The sequence below is a fragment of the Etheostoma cragini genome, chromosome 13, assembly GCF_013103735.1.
Source record: "Etheostoma cragini isolate CJK2018 chromosome 13, CSU_Ecrag_1.0, whole genome shotgun sequence".
In the NCBI taxonomy this organism is placed as follows: domain Eukaryota; kingdom Metazoa; phylum Chordata; class Actinopteri; order Perciformes; family Percidae; genus Etheostoma; species Etheostoma cragini.
In genome coordinates this window covers 10989210-11009565 of record NC_048419.1, presented here as the reverse complement: position 1 = coordinate 11009565, position 20356 = coordinate 10989210, and the positions used below count along the sequence as shown (strand labels likewise).

General features: G+C 38.0%; 1 protein-coding gene across 3 annotated transcripts in view; it reads left to right on the top strand.

Moving 5' to 3' along the window:
- si:ch211-215c18.3 overlaps positions 1-10100 on the top strand; it is a 12934-nt gene extending 2834 nt beyond the window's left edge. Inside the window, exons 2-5 of one of the 3 annotated variants that reach the window (XM_034890072.1) lie at positions 1355-1358; positions 7155-7279; positions 8675-9022; positions 9127-10100. In XM_034890072.1, coding sequence (XP_034745963.1) covers positions 7207-7279; positions 8675-9022; positions 9127-9233 — 528 coding nt within the window. In that variant the 5' untranslated portion in view covers positions 1355-1358; positions 7155-7206 and the 3' untranslated portion in view covers positions 9234-10100. Of the gene's footprint in view, positions 1-1354; positions 1359-6328; positions 6754-7011; positions 7034-7154; positions 7280-8674; positions 9023-9126 lie in introns of those variants that run through there. The other 2 variants (XM_034890071.1, XM_034890073.1) reach the window with 2 other exon arrangements.
- The last annotated feature ends 10256 nt before the right edge of the window (positions 10101-20356 follow it).

The following is a 20356-nucleotide window of genomic DNA, read 5'->3' as shown; positions in this document are numbered from 1 at the left end:
TGGCTGCTTAGAAATTAAGTGTTAACGAGCAGTTGGACAGGTGTACCTAATAAAGTGGCCGGTGAGTGTATAACTGTTTGACCTAACTTTGTGCGCACATGTGCAGTTGGTCATTTCTCAGCAAGGCAAAATATTGTCACTCTGTATCTTTTAACTCTGTAGGTGTACTATTCCACTATGTGGTCAAAAGTATGTGGACATACTAAGGGAGTAGACTTCAGCAGGCGGATTCCTAAGTGTTGTGAAAAACTACTCCCCAGAAGTGTGGAGGCTGTCATATCCACATATTAACGCCCACAGTTTTAGAATGAGATGGTAGACAATTACAAATGGTTTGTAACATTCGGGCATACACATACCTTATTTTGTTTTCCACAAACCTTTCGCGCTATGGTTTTATTTGTCAAGACCTCCATGAAAGAGTGAACTCGTCCACATTTTGAGGATAGGGGGGGGTATAGCAGTTCTCATTTATGAGGACTGTACTGGGCAGCAACTAAAGGGAATTGTTTTCAAACACATTCTTTTAGCCTAATGTGCTATTAATCCCTAAAGTACCTGCTCAGACACAATACTCTGTGTTGTAATTATTATTTTAAGTACCATCTAATTTGACCCAGGGCTACCCTCTACAGGACGTCACCAGCACCCTCACCTTAACACACAGACTAACTGTGGACACGCATGCTGGAGCTCATGTATTAACACGTGTAAATGGTTGGTTAGTTTCATTTAATGAAAATTTGTCACGTTTCAGTTCAGTTTATTGTCATTATACAGTACATAGTACAGCAGTGCTTTTCAGTGCAATTAAATGATTGTGCTTTGGCTACACACCAACTACTCAACTATATATATAAGTCAAAATCCTTACATTATCAGAGAAAACATTGCTCCATATAAAGCATATTCAGTGGCCATGTATAAATAGAACCTTGTGGATCTGAATAAACATATAGCTTTCAGAAATATACTGTATATTTATGACAACAAGCCTCAGCTGAACATGGATCATGTGTTTCAGGCACAAGTGAAAGGCAAAGTAAAAACTGAGTTTGTGTTTTGGTGTTTCTTCGTCACAATAATGAAGGGACTTTATACATTGTCTCCTCATAGTAGAATAGAATATAGACTTTATTGCTCATGCATCTATTAGTAGTTGGTCAAAGATAGTTTAAAAGTTTTTTGTTTCTCTGCTTTCCATTGGCGTAAACCCTGCCAAAGTTATCTTCGTTGCCCTACCCAGTTCTCATCGACAAATACAACGCAATCTTTGGCCTGTGCGGCACAAGGTCGCCTCGGCCTGCCCTCATCACTTGGCAGCCAAGAAGAAGACACAGGGGACAGATTTCAGTCAGGTGAGATAGATTGCATACCTAAAAGAGTGATGATACTCAGATACTCAGTAATGTCACTTTGCGGAGCGCAAGATTTCATCACTTTTTGAGCAGGGAACTTTAAATTGCGAGATGGTTTAGCAATTTTCATCTCTATTTAAAAAAGTCTTTTTTGATATTAAGACTAAAGGCTCAAGCTAAACATCTTTCATTACATTTGATAAAATTACTAAAGTTATTGAATGTAGATATTGAATATTACAGAATATAGACCTTCAGTTTAAGACAAAGTCCCATTCATGCTTTTTCCTCACCACCCTGTTAGATACATCTGTCAGAGTTTAAGACCTATCCAACAGATTTATACTGCACATTTCAGTAACTGCTTATATATAAGAGTATAAAGTGTATTGCAGTAGTGTGTGTGCTTAGTATTGATTGTATGATGCAGAGTTAGCATGTGACATACTAAATACATTCCGTACGTTCATTCAGTTCAACTCATTGCACTTTGTGCATACACACAACTTCAGGATGGTCCGACAGCAGTCACCAGATGATTATGGGTGCAGTGTTAACGTATGCAGCAGTTTGGCGCCTCGTTCACAGCCAGTGAATTTCCAGCAGCAGGGGAAGTGTCATCAAGGTCAATATTAGGCCACTGCAGCTTTGTAATAGGACACTCCACGCTGAGCACGGGAGGAGGAGCTCTGCAATAAGAAAATAATGCAGATTCAGAAGGAGGAGCATTTTCTTTGGCATTCACTCAAATGTTTTCTTTTTGTGAAATAACAGGATGTGCATAACTGTGGTAAACAATTGCAATGAGCACAAGCCGCTTACTTTTCTCAACCACTGAGGTTTTGGATGCTGTGCCTGAGTCGGCAAATTTGATGTTGCAGGTGAAGTTGGACTTGCCGTTGGGCAGGTTTTTAAACAGTAGGCGACATATGTTGCCCGGGAAGATGCGGACTCTGGCGCGCTTCTTAAAGGGGGCATGCTGCTCCTCATCTGGGTCGGTGGTGTCAAAGAGTCTTTCGCCGTTTGTATACTTGCAAAATGGTTCTGGTGACTCAGCGGGAAGCGCATATTTGCAGTCCATCCTGAGGTGGTGCTCATCTATTGAGCAGTAGTTTAACTGAATCACTTTCTGGGCTGACGCAAAGCCTATATGTAGAGATGATCAGATATGTACCAAAATTAAATACTCACTCAGTTGAGACGTTTTGTTTATAATAAAAGGGGAAAAAATGCAAATATTAGAAAAAAAGCTTCTCAATTCGCATACTTACCAAAAAGGAAAATTGTAGCAAGGAAGAACATTCTCCCAACTTTCCTGCAACAAAAAAAATTGAATAAACCAGTAAGAGTAAGGTAACACCAGGCAATCACTACACACCAGAACCAAACAGTTAGTCCATTTATTTTGTTGTCATGTCTTTACATTTTTGAGGTTAGAATAAAATAAAGCTGATTGTGCTATAATGAGCGCGGTCAGATTTCAGACATGAATGCCCCACTTTCTCAGAGGTTACTGTAATAATCCATAATCCATAATAGCCAACAACTGAGATACAATACAGCCTCACTGTTTTTACGCTGCAAAGACATGAACTGGAAACTTCACTGGTGAATTGCCAACATTGACACATTTCGGTGCTTAACCTCTCTCCAGTCAAACAGGCTGATGACGGGATTCAATATGTTAAGAAAATACACAAAGCAGCTCTTTTTTGTTTGCTTGATGCAAAGCTATACTCTCGCCTTCATTCAAATATTTGCTTTAGTGCTGACTCTAAGTGTTAAGCCTAATATTTCATCCAGACTTAAAGAAAAGCATTGTGCATAGCACAGTTTAATATGTTGCCATAGCTCAGACCTAGCAAATAATAGCATATGAATCATTCTCACCTTGTCTGGTGCAGTTTGAGCTACCCAGTGTTCTGCAGTGTGATGCCAGGTGTAGTATACAGTAGAGGTCGGCTTATAGAAGAAACAGAGGAGAGAGGGAGGGGAGAGGGACAGAGAGGGAGGGAGGTGGGAAGAGAGAAGGGGGGAGAAAATGCTGCTCCAGTGGACTTTGGGGACATTTCTCAGTATTGTATAAGGATTTGTATTGATTTCTACCCTCAGTTTTACCACAGGACAGAGGATCATATTTAATCCACAAACCTTTAGCCTCATATTAAAATATTGAATTTTGGCTGGCTGAGAAAGAAAAAGGAAATGTTGTGATGAGGGTTTGATTAGCTGAGACACCTCAGCTGTTGTTTCCTCCTTCAGTGTGCAAGTTCAATACGTGTCAGCAGTTTCTTAGCTCCTTTTGCCAACATGAATTAAAATATGTACGTATAACACACAACTACGCAGATAATTCATTTCAACTAACATATTTAAGATCTATACTACGCTGACGTCAGCTTAAAAACACACATTATTAGGAAAACAAAAGATGGGTGTATCATTTATAACTACACAAATATTACATTAACAGTAAAAGGGATGAACTAGCCTAAAAAGAGGGCTAGGTATGTCAAAGCTGCAGCTGATCTTAAGGAAGTCCACACGTAATTTGAAAGCTGGGACAGGGGACTGATTTAAAAGGGACACAGCCATGTCTGTCTTACTCCGTACCAGATGTTGGCCGTGAAGCACCGTTTTGTTGTTTGCAACCAAAATAGGAGGATGAAGACAAGATCTGAGGTGTTGTAGTGTTGTTGTTTTTTATCATTTAAATAATGAATTAATACATAATGCGTGTCATTTTCACATGTGAATATGTAAAATGATGTAACACTGACTCGTGTTGCCTGAAAAACATTAAGAACAACCACAATTCCATCTTGTCCACTGAGCTACACCCACTGTTTCCTCTGTATCCTCTCACTGTCTCTCTGTACTGTATCCTCTTCACACTGCTCATCCCTTTTGTCAAGGTCCTTCCTGGACAATTGCTGAACAACTGCCACACGGAAGCAGTCTCCCAGGACACTGACAGAAGGGTTGCAGAGCTCTCTGAAAGGCACAAACCACAGCAAGCAGTGAAAGCAGAGCATATCTGCCATTTTGCACACTGTCAACACTGCATTTTTTTTGTTCCAATTTTGTCTCTTCCTTTTTGACTTTTAAATGCAGAGAAAGCAGGTGTAGCAATCACTGCCAAAAGTATTCATTAAAGATTCTGTAGCTGGGATCCCTGCTGCTCCTCTGCTGGATGTTGCTGACGATACACTGCAGATGAAACACGGAGCCATCACCTATTCATCTTCATTGATGTACACTGTAGTACTATACTACCATTACCAATACATTATCAAACCGTACCAAGTATTCATCAAGTCACTACTTTTTAATTCCATGCACTTTTCCAGTTAATTGAATGAAAAAAAATAATAGTTTGGCACGGTTGAAGTTTCAGCAATTTTCACATATAAAGATTGTCCAACTAAAATGTATTAAAAATGATCCGTTTTCTGCATTGGCCTAAAGCTTTCCTTAAAAAACATGCTTTAATTTTAAAGGTGCTGTAGGTAGGATTGCAAAGATCCAGGACTTAGCCAAAAGATTTCAGCAACTATACCAGAAAGTTAGTTTTATAAGGCTTACCTACTGTACCTTTAAAGGAAATGATTATTCACAAGACACACTTCATTTACTGTAAGCAGGAACACTGGACAAGTAGAATACTGAGACTAATACCAATAGTAATACATTGTTGGACATTCACATTATCTAGTTCAGACATGTCTGGCACATGAACACAACACAGCACACAGCTGGGCCTCTGACTTTTTGCTAGTCCGCATAGTAGATATCCCCATCCGCCCCCATTCACAACAGCTGGGATGCAGTTGGACACCATCAACAGATGACGGTATATCTGATTGTGTTCCAAAATGTTTTTCTCATTCCTCCATGTTTCCTTGACCGATTCAAGTTAATACGAATTAATTAATTAATATTAAATAAAAACAAAAGATTATTTCATTATGAAAGATGTTACTGCTGTATTTTTCAGGCAAATCAAATGGAGGATGACCCATTTTTAAAATATTTATTTTTATTATTTCTAACTTTTAAAGAATTGCATTTCCATCAATAACTGTTTTTGTTTGATCATTAAATATGTATATAGCCTATGGATATGGGCATCCATGTCCCATCATGTAGTTATTATATATTTGCATTTTTCTTCTGCATACTAATACCAAACAATAATGGACATTGGTACTTATTCAACATTATATGAGTATTTGTATGGAAAAGATTTTCTTTCCTCAATATAGCTTATTAAATGTCCCACTGACCCAAAATGCAGTGTAAAGACCCTGCATGGGTGTATTCTCATGTGCAGCCTGCATTAGACTGCAAAGGGCCCTATTATTGTACCAGCTGGATACACTAATATACTTTGTAGTTCACACTCTGTGTTCATGTTTTCTTTTTGTCACCGTGTGGATTGAATATTTTTTTTAAATGTTTTTCTGCTTTAATCGGTGATGGTATTTTGGGGCTGCATTCACAACTTTTTAATGATGTCCCATATTGATTAATTCATAATTTGGAAAAAAAATCCCTCCTGCTGCTTAGCAGGTATTAGGTAAACTATAATGCATTTGTACATGTGCAGTAAACAACAACAAAGAAAATTGTTAGAACATGAAAATCATTTGGAAGTTATTGTTGTTTCTGTGTCTCGAGTGAAGAGATGTAACTCAATTAGGCCTATGTTAACTTTCAATAAGCTAAAAATGAATGGTATGAACGTGGACGGGACCAAATTTAGAATTATAGTTTACTGTCAAACTCAGAGCTACTGAAACCATACGACGTTTGAATTACCTTCACCTTTTTTTCTCTTTTTTTTTTTACACTAGATGTCACCAAAACGTTGCTGTATTTGTCATACTTGTGGTGATGCTTCCAGTGTCTGTCCTGCAGAGGGAACCCTTCTTCTGCACTAGTAACTTACAGTCCCCCTAAAACAGTAACCTGGATGGGAGTAGTGTCATGAAAAGCAAAATGAATATTGCCTTTATCTATGACGTTCCAGTTTATCCCAACTGTTTAATTTATAAACTCCAAAGTAAAGACTTCTCCTCCTCGTGTTGCTTGAGAAACGCATGACGGGCCAATGAATGAGCGTCATTCATTAAATCTCTGGTCTGGCTGTAACTTTTCTCCCTGATAAATTAAAGTGGAATTAATTTCCCTGCTACTGGATCCCTGATGTGCAATGGACGAGGGTATGGTCTTATAAGGATGTGTGCGTGTTTGAGTGACTACGTACACAGCGATGAGCCTTGCTGTATCCTCAGCCCAACAGTGAGACCTCTGCTGATGCTGATGCTGATGCTCCGCATTCTGACACACCGGCGCAGCTCAACCTCGGGACAGACACCACAGAGCCTATCAGGTAAGACCGGCTGTCTCATCTGCAGAGTGGGATTTAAAAAAAAAAAAAAGATCATTTTTTGCGTGTATCAGAAACATGTCTTCGTGCCTGTCCGGTTCTTTCACCTGCAGAGAAGACAAAAGAAATGCGTAGCCTACACAGTGAGGGGAGTTTGCTGCAGAGCTAGGACACTGCATGGGCGTAGTCCTCTCTGCATTTGGGCTGCAGCAGAACAGCACAGGCCGGCTATCACTGCGCTAGTGATAAGTGGCCCAACATATGGTGCAGTTCGTAATAATAGGTTACATGTTTACTTTGTGCCTCTGAAGATGCCATGTTGTGTTTTTCTGCATTAATCAGTGATGGTTTTCTGGAGCTGCGTGTGCAACTTTCTCATGTTGTCCCATGTTGAACTCTTCCAGGCCATAAAGTGGTGTGAAGGTTATTGAGCTGACCAGACAGACACCAATCGCTATGGAGCTGCACTTGTTCGCCACGGCCTGTCTCTTCTTTGGCAGGATAATGATAACGCATCAAACCACTCACAGTATGTCTTATTGTTTTGTATTTGTTTTTTGTATTGTGAAATCTGCTGAAGATTCTATAGGCTACATGGCTGAAATTGTAGGTCGTTGTAGCCAAAATTTGGTAAAAAATAAATCTAGTAATGGAAACATGATAACATGCCTGTCTTGTCCAACGGGCGATTTGAGATCAAGTCCAGATTGTTCAAATTAAATACTGCAGCAACGGTGTCATTACCCAATTTCACCGCAGAGGCCAGTAATGTTGACTTTCAAGACAAGTTACAGAATTATGTGAAACTAAATTTAATGGGAGATGGGAAAGGGGTTAAATGAGGAGGTGAGATCCAGTGGTGAGGTGGTAGTTCATGAGATAAGTTTAGCTACTGACACTAGATGGTTAGATTTATAGACGAGGAAACAGGGAGGAAGTGGGCATAGTTACTTCTGTCACATTAAGAATTTTAAAGAAGTTCTTCTAAGAAAGACACACAAGGCTGTGAATAGCAAAAAGATACACTTTCTCTGTGGTTGCTCCAATAAAAAGGCGCTAACACTGCTAACACTTTGATGCTGAGTAAGAGTTCGCAAATAAGTCTTGCTAGTGAAGTTAAGCCCACTAGCCAGGCACCAAGTAAAACCTTGTTAAGCTTAAAACCTAGAAATTGAGTCCATGTGTCTTTGTACTGTGTTTATTTACAGCAGCAGACATTGGTGTTGTTTTAGCTAACAGGAGCTAGCTGGCTACATTTGGTAGCAGTTGTTTAGCTTGCTAACTTAAGAGATGCACAGGTATATGATTGGCTGTAAGGTGTGGGAGCTATAACAACACATCATGACAGTATAGGACATAATACATTTCATTATGAAATATGTATTAGGAACTAAAAACAGATTTCTAAAAATGGGCATTTATATACTGAAATAAAATATGTATCTGTATGAGATAATACAATTAGATGTGGTTTACACATTTTAATCATATGTTTCTTTTCATTTTATAATTTTTATAATCTGTATTTATTCAATATTGAACACATTGGGTTTTCATAACATAAGTACCTTATTTAAAAACAGCAGTGTGTAATGAACTGGAGAGAAATCCAGAGCTGAACAAAAAAAGTGAATAATTTGTGGCTGCAGTGGTCGGAGCTTGGCATATACGTTTTTTAACTGCCATGTCAAAACTGCTGATGATCTATTCACATAGTAGATTGCTGCCAGAGAATTCTTTACTAAATATTGACTTGAGTCATTGTTTATCTTTGGCTTTATGTTTGTGATCATTTTGCTGCTGGAAAAAAAATCAGTTCTCTTGCCGACTGCAACATTGTCTTCTTCCTCAGTGTTTTGCTGCCTTTAATCCACATTGAAAAAGAAAACATTTTTGATTCTCAGCCTGTTTGCATCTCTTTCAGTGAACTCAGTGTCTACGTTTCTGTTCACTCCTCGCGGGCCTCAGATGTTTCCGTGTCTAACATACCTCGAGCGAAATGTCAGGGTGGACTGTGAGTTTCCACCCACCTACCAGGTCCCCGGCCCCTACTGTGAGTACCGGCAGGACAGCCGCCTGGTGGGCAGCACCTACCCCAACGCCGTCGTCTATGTGGCCACAGAGGACCGCAGGAGAAGCAACGTCAGCCTGGTCAGTCCTAATCTGTGCCGCCTTACCTGGGCCCCGCTGGCTGATGAGAAGCCTTTCACCTACACCTGCAGGGTTTACCAGGGCAGCAGCTGGAAGGAGAACAGCATGGCCGTTCATCACAGTGAGTAAAGAAAAGACCAAAAACTTCAGCTTGTTATTTGATTCGCTGTTTCCTCTATACACCAACCAAAACAATATCTAAACTCACCTTCTGCTCTATTACAGGGATTCTTCCAATCTGCTCTGCAATCAGTGTAATGTTCAAATCTGCTCCATGGTTTTTGTCACTGTTGATGTCAATTCCGGTGGCTGTGGGTCTTCTGAGTCCATGAACTCTTACTTTCACAGGATAGTTACTCAGTGGACCTTTCTCACATGATTTGTAACTCACTGTCGTTTGTTAATTTTCGTTTTTTTCCTTTTATTTTATATTATTTTATTTAGGCAGAGAGAGAAAGCCAAAAAGCCATGAAATAAATTAGAAATGAAATCAACCTTTCATTGAGCATTGGGCTATTCTTTAAAAACGTATGTACATTTCAGATGTGAAAGTAAGATTTTATATAATAGACCTCATTCACACCACTGTACCTTGAACATTATATGCTGAAACTGTCGCAAATCTCTTGGTTGATCATGTTCCCCTTGTAAATAAGATTAATTGGGACATATATCTAAACAATTATATTGTTAATGGCCAAATAAAATATTTTTTTTGTATTTTTTGTTAAAGAAAAAACGGTGCTTCCTAGATTTATATTGCATCATATTATTGTTCTAAACAAAAATGGGTTTGATTATATACACTGACATGAAAAAGTGGAGATCAAACACTTAAAGAGTAGTGAGCCTTTTGATTGGAGTTCTTAAGCTATATATTTCTTAAGTAGTGTCTGTCAGTTTACCCTGCTTATTTTAATTTGGATTACATTACATTACAGTCTCACCAGTCTGCTGAACTATAAATAAAAAAGGCAGGTATTCAGATGGCTGACATGGCTATTAAGTTTTAGTAATACATAACTGCTCAAACACTGCCTTTTTAGCTAGTAATGTTAATCTCTGTAACCTTCAGTATGTTTGAATAGAACTTACATCTGTATACTGGACCCCTGTGTCAGGGTCACCATGGTTATAGCAAAGCTGCTCAAGTACTGTCTCTTTTCTACTCCTCTTGGAGAGCAATACTACTTGATTGGGATGGTCTTTAGAAAAAGGCTCTAATTGCAGTGCACTGTGTATCACTGTGCTTTGATACTAATCTGCCCTAAAGCCTAAAAAGACATTAAGATGTGTGACTGTTTTAGCTGCTAGTTTGCAAAGTCTGCTTAATTATGTAGACAAGGAAGATGATTAAGCTCTGCAGCCTTGCATTGAGAGTGACACTGAAGTTGGATGCGTTGCAGCTCAAGTATAACTGATGGATAGACATTGCCAACATGGTATACGGTGAGAACAAGAGTAACGTTTTGCACATTTATTGTATAAATCAGACATCTCTCTTTTCCTGTACAAGTATGCATGTGTTCATATACACAGTATACGTGTAGTATGAAAGAATAGTTTAGATTTATGTGTTTTTCAACAGCTGCTTTCATTTTCATATTTTCTGTTTACAGTGTAAACGCCTTCCACATGGTAAACACACACATTTATGCTTTTTATTTAATTTGAACACATTTTTTTTTAAACTTTGATTTCACATTTTTAACAACACTTGTGTCGGCACTGTGTTTCTGTTTTATGTTGCCATCATTTTCTGATGCTACGCTGCTCCTAATAATAATAACATAATTTGCATAGCACTGGTAATAAAGATGTCTTTATATTTTTCAAATATATATGTCAGCTTGTTTTGTTAATTTTCTTCTACCACCAAAGGTGTAAATGCTATAGCAAAACTATAGTAACAAATAAAAATTATGCACAATACGTACAATACGTTTTCTTTTTTCTCTGCACAAGTCACTTTTCTATAGAAAAACCTACACTAATACTTCTTAGTTTTTGCTCAAGATTATCAAAATATATATATGTTCTTCAAGACCCTAAAAACAATGGCCTAATCATCTTAAGAAATGACCTGAAATAAAAGTCAATGTCAGTGCAGGTTGTCTAAAGCTGTGATAGAAAAAGCTCTCATATCAAGCATGCATTTACATCTCCCTCTGACACTAGATGTCAATAAAGCATGTAGTTACTGTCAGTTTTGTAGTGGCACTTCCACTTTTTGTCCTGCAGAGGGATCTCTTATTTAGCAATCCCATTTGACAGCCTCATATTTAAAATCAATGATCAAAAAATCTAATGGTCTTTTTGAAAAAAATAAAACTAAAACAGGTGTTTGCCGTTCAGAGGGGAAAGGGATACTTTTTCAATATACTTTGCACATGACACCTGGAGAGTTACTTTACAAATAATTCAATTTATAAGATATGGTGGATTGTCATTGATTAATTGGTTTAGCATTATAATATATATAAAAATGAAAGCCTTTTAGAGGAAAGAGGCAACACATTTAATTATTTTGGGGCAGCAGTATCAAAACTGTGCTGCGTAAACAGAACTGTGTCACTGAGGGTAAAGAGATTTTAAAGAATAGCATAGGGCAGTTGCAGCTGATGTCACTTCCTTTGATAATAAGCATAGTGCAGATCAGCGAAACAAGTGGAAACATTTTCTGCATGGAAATAACATACAAATTACAATACAATAAAAATACAGTGTTTTGCTTCCTGTGCTTATAAATAACCTGTAACTTCACCACAGTCAGCACTAGGAAAACAAACCGTGCTCTTCATGTGATTTGTACAAAGGAACAGAACGTATTAAGTGTTAACTAATAACGCAGATCACTTTATTCTGGAGGGAGCTTTATAACGTCTGAGAAAATAACCCTGATGATGTCATCAAGGTTTTCTCAGATTGATTAAACATTCCAATTTTTCAACAAAAAAGTTGGCTTTACTAAATCTGGTGTTGTCTGATAAAAAAGGATCAGTTTGTTGCATTATAGGAAATGTGTGATCGGTACTACATGGGTGTTTTGACACAGTGCTCAACATGACATCACGACTTCACGTAAACAAATAAGACTTCGAGTTCACAAATAAGTCTTGCTAGTGAAGTTAAGCCCACTTGCCAGGCACCAAGTGAAGCCTTGTTAAGCTTAAAACCTAGAATTTTAGTCCATGTGTCTTTGTACTGTGTTTCTTTTCAGCAGCAGCCTCAGGTTGGTTGGAGAACTCAGAGAGAGGGAGAATAATTTTGACATTGCTGCTGTTTTAGCTAACAGGAGCTAACTGGCTACATTTGCTAGCAGTTGTTGAGCTTGCTAACTTAAGAGAGGTATGTGATGGGCTGTAAAGTGTGGGAGCGATGACTACACCATTATCATGACAGAATATGACATAATAAATGTCATTATGAAATACGCATTAAGAACTAAAAACAGATTTTTGAAAATTGGCTTTTCTATACTGAATAAAATATGTCTCTAGATAAGAGCGCATGTTATATGACGCTAAAGGAGACAACCAAGCGTGGACAATAACAACAACAAAGGCACCTGACCAAACATCTGTATTTTACGAGATGGGAGTGATGCGTTGGCGTCTTAATAACACGCCAATAATGGCATATGAATTGCCGTGTCATATATTCGCCATTTCATGAGATCAGTCTACAGTGCTAGTGTTATTTTACATCTTACTGTTGGGTTATTTATCCGTACTTAAACATGATGATAATTCCTCTAACTTTATAAACATGTTTTTGCTGAGTACCCCTTCAACAGAAAAACATGATTGCCGTCTACCGTCTTTTCTCCCATCTCAAAAGCACTTCTACTGCCTGAACACGAAAGAAAACACACTGCATGATCATTTAATTGGAGCCATTTTTGAAATTGCAAGCACACATGATTCACCCTTATTCAGACAGCACAATTTGCAAACATACAAGTAACCTAATTCCCTCCATGTCCTATTCAAGAAAAATGTGACGGGACTAGATCAGCTGCTGCCAGGTTAATGTCATCATGAATTAATCATCATCCCGGCCTCCCTCTGAGAGATACAGAGATGCATTGCAGGTCTGACGCTGGGTGTGCATGTGCATATTGTGTTTTATATTAGGAAAGCTCCAATGGCCCAGACCACCTAATTTCCTGGCATTGAGCCTGGGCCAGAGGAATTAATCCAGCCCCAGCTCGCTGTGCGGACCCTCCAGGCCACACAAACAAGGCCGGAATAATGTCCATCAGCTCTGAGCATTAAACATGCATTTAATCCCACCCACCCGTGCAGATGTTAATTGAGGTTCTGCTGCTTTTTCTATGAGTCAATTAAGAGAATCAACCCGGAGTGGGAGCACAGAAGGACACTTTTAAACCACTTTGAACACAAACCTTTATTTTTTGTACATGTTGCTGCAGAATAATAATTCAGAGTCACAAAGACAATTTTTTTTAAGAACTAGTGATAAACATGTGATAAATTACAGTCGCAGGTTACTCACAGACCAACATACAATGAGTGCAAGAGTGGTACTAACTTTCATTAAATCCCCAATTTTACAAACACACAGCTGTCCATTTATGCAATGCGCAAACGGCACATAAACAGCAGATCTAACATATTTATTAATATTGATGTGTACTATGTTATTATGTTTGTGCTAATAATAACTTCAACTTGCTAAATTAATACAACTTTGTAAGAAATCACTGAGTGAACAGAGGGCAGGAAAAAGTTGAAGGGACTATTCGAAATGAAGTTAGATTGACGCCATTCTCATTTGAACCCACTCTCAGCAGGAAATAAAAAAGGGTATTTCCAAAACGTCAAACCTTTTTTGCAAGTCTACCATACTTGACGGTATTGTTTCTTGAGAGGTGGGTCATATGTATGTTATGCCAAGTTTCCACTGTATGGTACAGCTTTGCTCAACTTGACTTCATGTACTTTTTGGTACCAGTACTTCTACTTTTCTCTTCATGTTTTACTATAAATAGTCTACTCAGTGTAGGCGGGATTGTGAGCTTGCCTTAGTGACGTCATATGAATCTGCAGTGACATTATGTTTAATGAAATGCCCTGAATCCTTTGATTGGCAACCAAACAAGAAACTGTCTGCCCTTTTCAGTTGTAGGATGTAGACTATAGTGTACAGTAAATCTGCATCAAGTGAAGAAAAACTACGGTGGCTTTTGAAAATCGTAGTTCTGATCAGAATGTCCATTTAAGATTCTATCTGACCAATCAGTGGCGTGCAGTGTTTTGATTCCACCTCGACCAAGAGGTTAACAAAAGAAGTACCAGGTACTAGCCAGAACTTTTGCCTATATAAAACCAAAAAGACCATGCAGTGGAAAAATGGCGTTAGAGAGCATGTTTTGTTGCCAATGAGAATGACAAGACGTGCTGCACTGAGACAAATAAATGGCAGCGGGTGTCCCTTTATCAGCCTCAGCCACCCAGCTTTTACTACTCATATACTTTATTCGACAGGAGAGGTGACACGACGGCTCTGGAAACAACAACCACTTTAAGCAACACAATGTAACTTTTCCCGCTTCGGTCCCCCTGCAGGTTGGAAGCAGGATTGTCCCATTATGTCTAATTGGAACTACAGATCCGCTACATTATCTTCAGGTACAAAAAGTTTTCTAGTGTTGCTTTAGGGTTTAGGCTTTGTGATCTGCTTCCCTGCTGTTGATCGGCTCTCATTGCGTGATTAATTGTGTGTAAAGTAGGCTGTGTGTGTTACTCTTGGAATATGTTGGGGGAATAGAGTGATGAAGAACTATAGTCTGCTACAGTCTATGGGAAGAACAGAGCAAGTTCCCTTGAAGATGACATTAACATGAAGGTGTGTTTCCTTGTGATAGCAAGGCCTGTGATGTGTGCTGCAGTGTGTATTGAGATACTTAAATTGACAAAAAAAGTGTCTAAATGATTATGATCTTTTTAATTGAGTCTTCTATTAAAATGGTTAACAAAGTTGGAGGCACTGACTGATCATCGTGTTGTAGCTGTAATGTGGCCTCATTTCATACAGGAAACTAATTTGTCATCCCTGACATCAAGTTTGTCACATTTGACAAAAACAAAAGTGTGTATAGATGTCTACACTATAATGACCTGCTTTCTGTCCATTCAATATTTTTAATTAAACTATGCTTCATTATTTCCTTACTTCAGGTTGTTTTGTATTACAGTAGAGAAAAAAGCTTCAGGTGGTAACAGAATACAGACCACATGGAAGATGACTAATTTACAATTTGTTCAAATTTGCTACCATACAAATCTTTTCAGTCATTCTGCAGTTGTAGGTTGGCATGGGTTGCAGCCAGTTCATGTTCTTAATGCTCAACTTAGCCAGCAGCAAAGTTTCACAGATGTTCAGGGAAAACTCCAGTATTTTGATAAAGAATCTTAATTATCAACTGCTAAAATTAAGATTAATCTGCTTGTTTTCCCCCTGTTTTAAAACTATACCCTAAATGTGTCAAGTTTCTTTTATTTGCACTATTTTGCACCACAGAGAACTACTTTAACCATTTGTTATATATATTATAAGCTCTATGTGTTTATGAGTGGTAAAAAAAAAAAAAAATTAACAACTGAACTAAGACATAAGTGTTACAATAAAGGCCCCAGCAGTAACTGGCTATTTATCAAGAATATACTAAAACTCTTGAAGAAAGGAAGAGGTGGAGAGTCACCACATGGCACTGAGAGCACTCTACCTATGAAAACACAAACCACATTTCAAAAATAACAATGCAGCAGTGATAAAAATGTGTCACTACAACCCATGTCACCGTCAACAGTGTCCTTTTCGAAATTGATAATCCAACCAGGTGTTTTTTTTAAGTGCAAGAACCTAATTACCTTTGTGTGAAGACTGTCCAAGAGGGCCATTCTCCCCATTTGAATGATTAATTGCATAACAACTACAAAGACATGTGTTGTTTGAAGCATACTTGGGGCCTTAAGAGAACCCCAATCTGTTCCAATGAATGGTTTCCATTTCTATTAACGACAAATATATGTATTTACACCCTCTGTTAAGGTTCTAACTGCAGGAACACAGGTTACAGCTCACTCAATACCGGTAAGTCAAGAAACAAAACTATGGGGACTGAATGAGTCACAGAAGAAAGGATTGATTGATGGTGATCAAAACTCATGAAAAAAAAACCAAGTTTTTAATCTTGGAGCCTCCCTTGGGCTGGAAACTATTTGTATACAGCGTGTTAGTGGTACGGGAAGATTTAGCCCTAATATAAGGTGAATCAACAATAACTTGTTTCATTAATTTGTTGCACGTCCTGTGAGTAACTGCCGGGATGTAATATATGATATATGACTCCATTGTGTGCTTTCATTGCATAAAGACATGCACAAACATGAGCGCGCGCGCGCGCACACACACACACACACACACACACACACACACACACACACACACACACACACACACACACACACACACACACACACACACACACACACACACACACACACACACACAAAAACACACATTTACCAGCAATGGAAGTAAATGGTGCTTGCCAAATTAAAGAATCAACACTGATCAAATCTCTAGCCATGTGCTGGATGAAACACTTATGGAGGCCTGGTGACTCATAACTGTCTCCCACATTGTAGCAAACATTTTAATTTTCTAAAGGGGGTTTATGACAGCTGAATAATTCATAAGATATTCTCTATATGTTTCTTGTACACAACTGACATGGCTATGTCTATTGTTTTTATCATTTCAGAACCTAAAAATTCCAAAAGAAAGCGACCCTAACTTGAAGCCCTTCCTGACCTGTGTGACCTGGCATGACATCTGGGGATCTGGAAGAGAGCATGTGGGGTGCATATGTGCTAAATGACGGCTATCCATCCTGCACAAGCCTCATTCCTCACAGCCAGCTCCACTGTTTAAGGTACTCTGGGTTTTTCAGAATAACTAAGTCATGCTATGTCAGATTGTTTTTAAAAGATACAGTCCCCACTAAACAATGCAGTGAAGATCTTTCAAAACACTCTGAAGTCGATGCCTGTGGACAGCAACGTGACCTAATAAGTCATTCAAATGTGGTAGCAGCACAGCTATCATAATGAAAGTGAAAACATTAAAGCTTAAGTATCTAGTCTGAATTAGAGCCCAACCAATAAAGGATTTTTAATGCCGGTGCCAAAACAAATGTTTGGTTATTTAAAAATCCAAAATGCCAATATATCGGCCAATGTACAGTGTATTTTTTTTTAAATCCAGAAACGCGTTACAAAACATAAACAAATTTCCGTAACATAAGTTATTTGTAGTTATTTATGAGCTCTCACCAAAATAATATGATAATAATATTTTTTTTATTTTCACAACAGAAAAGAGCAACATCAAAATGTATTAAAGTCCTGATAAATAAAATATTTAAAAATAGAAACTGAAGATATGAAACTTAAAGTTCTTTGAACAAAAACAGACAGTTTGTCAACGCTCATAACATGGTTTACAGTCCGTTTTTATTTTTTAAATGTTAAATTTTTGACTTTTACATTTTAATTTAGCAGACTCATTTACGTATTTGTCATTATCAATTATTTACACACATCCCTTATAACACATCCCTTATTGGCTCGCCCTGACATTCTTTCCCTAACCATAACCAATCCCACTCCTTTTGCCTAAGCAAAACCCTCCTGTTGCCTAAACCTCCCTATAATAAATAAGTAAACTTGCAGGCTTGGATAGGGCCGGGTAAAAAAACATCAGCCCTGGACTTTTGAGACCCAGACCAGCCTGCCAAAATTGGCCGTACATCAACCATCTTTGCACTCCCCTTCAACACATATACTGTACATAAAGCTGGGTTCAACATTGGTAGAATGGTAGATTTGCTTGACTCACAAGACCAAAAAAATCAATTCTGAACATTCATTACCCACTTGGATGGTGGCCCAAAAGTTAATTTGAACCCTGCATACAAGCCCCTAATATTCTCACAGCTGCGTGGTAAGGAAGAGAGTAAGATAATGTACTCACTGACACCAAAAGGCTGCCTGGTCATGATCGCAAGATGGCTAAAGGTTGAGGGTAAAGCCTGGGTGTCATCAAGATGTCTTGTATAGTAAACAAGTGATACGTCTGTAAGTTAAACTATGTGCAATGTGTACACAGTATGTATGCAGCTTCTGTTAGTGGAATTAGGATAAATCAGAAAGTTATAGTGCTATGTTTGCAAGTGCCTTAGCTTGCTAAAAGATAACTACCATTAACTTACTAACAGCTAACTTATCCTCTTTGGTAGCAAAGGGTTCTAAAAGAATTGCTTGACACGCCTAAATCTTACATTTTTTAGCTAGTTACCTGGCGGCAATTAGGCCCTGTTGTGAAATAGACTTTTCCATTCATTCGTGCCCTTCGTTTACAGAAGTTTCAGAAGAGAGAGGAAGTGATTTGTTGCTGTTGTTGCTATTTTTGGGATTCTGATTGGCTAACGAGGGCATGAGTTTCTCATTGTACTGCCACCTACAGGTTTGGAATGCTCTTGACGGCATTGACAGCACACATACACGGGTACGTACAGTATAACCCAACACTTTTCTGAAAAGTGACAGGTGTGCACAATGTTATTTTTGAAAGTGGAAAGGTTAAAATGTCCGTTTATGAAATTAGGCTGAATCTCATTTCTCTGTCTTAACCCATCCCCTTAGTTTTGCGCGTTCACACGAGTGTAAGGGCTGTCCCAATACTCATTTTCGAAGGCTAGAGGTAAGACAAAGGGGGTGCACAGCCCTTAAAACCAAGGGAGGACGCGTGCTTACTTGAAACCGGGGGGTGTCTGTATACATTGCGCAACAGGCAACAATGGCTACCAGATGAACCAGTGAGACCCATAAATGTAAGTAGTTTTGGCTTAAATAATTGATTTAAATCACTACAGTCTTGTTATGTGTTCTTTACAGTCCGGTGCATATATACATGCAACCATGTTCTTAAATGAAACCTTTTAAAAATGCTATGCTTACACTAACGTTAATGTTACATTGCTGATTTGCACAACTTTCCCGCAGTTCTCTGCCTTGAATGGACTCCATGCAAGTCTACAGTGTTAACCATTAGCAGATAATTTCGTTTGATATAAGTGCACAACACTACTTGGATTGGAGACATTGATGAGTGCTTTATATATACCGTCCTGTATCACACAGGGACACAGTATGACACCTTGCAGCTGATCCACTTTCAGGCTGAAAACGAACAGAAGTTTCTTAAATCATGTGTTCATGTTCTAGCCATTCTTTATTGTATTGGTGCAGTATTATTCTATTCATTTGTAATTAATTCCTCTTCACGCACTTGTACATTGTTGTTGGTTATCATACGGGATACTGATGAAAGAAATGTGATGAAAGGGTTACGGGCCAACAGGCATCAAACTGGTATGGAATATCAGAATGGTTGTAGTTTATTTGTTTGTTTTGTGGTCTTGTGTGTCTTTTTTTTAGTTTTACACGTGTGAGACATGTAAGTTTTGGTTCTAACATATGATAATGGTTCTGTAATATAATATATTTTATGTAATACTTTTGCATGTTACGTTTAATTTATTGGGCAATAGATAGCTTTTTGTTAGTAAAGAACATTTTTTGCACATCAATGACATTCAAAACGGTGATAACTAAAACCGACATACACCATTCAGTGTGTATACACACGTGTTTTGCAAACAGACCTAACTACTACACAAAGAAGAACATCCGCCTCTGCCACCAAAGTGAACATAAAATAACTATAAAATATATAAATGCACATGACACTGCTGTCAAAACCCACACAAAATAATGTGAAAACTAATAGCAACTGATAATTCTTTCTCAAATTGCAAGTTCACATGGTTATGTATGCATTAAATGGGCTACACTGATAACTGCATTCTATCAAAAATACCTGGATGTGGAAATCAAAAACAAAATCAAAAATAAAGAAATCCTGGCACATAAATTGGTTTCATCATTTATTTAATTTCAAAGATTACATATAAAAATGAATTATACCCTCTTCTGTATTATACGCAGAACTTCAAAAATCTCATTTGCTCAAGGCAGCAATTAGACTCTTTTAAAGAGTTACTCTTTTATTAAAATGATTACATTACACTTTTGTTTTATGAGCTTTCACAATTAGACGCTTTACTCCAAGATATAATTGAGTTCCTTCTCTTGAGTTTTGTCTGAAGAGATGAATTCCTGTTTCTTTTCTATTTTTATCTTAACTTCAAACAAATACGCGTTTAATTTAACAAAATATTTAAGAGAAAATAATGGCTATAATCCCCAAGCACAAGAAAACATTAGAAATACAAAGGCAGACAGTGCATCACTCTAAACAGGTCCAATCAGCATCAATCAAATACAAAACAAGAAAAACAGGA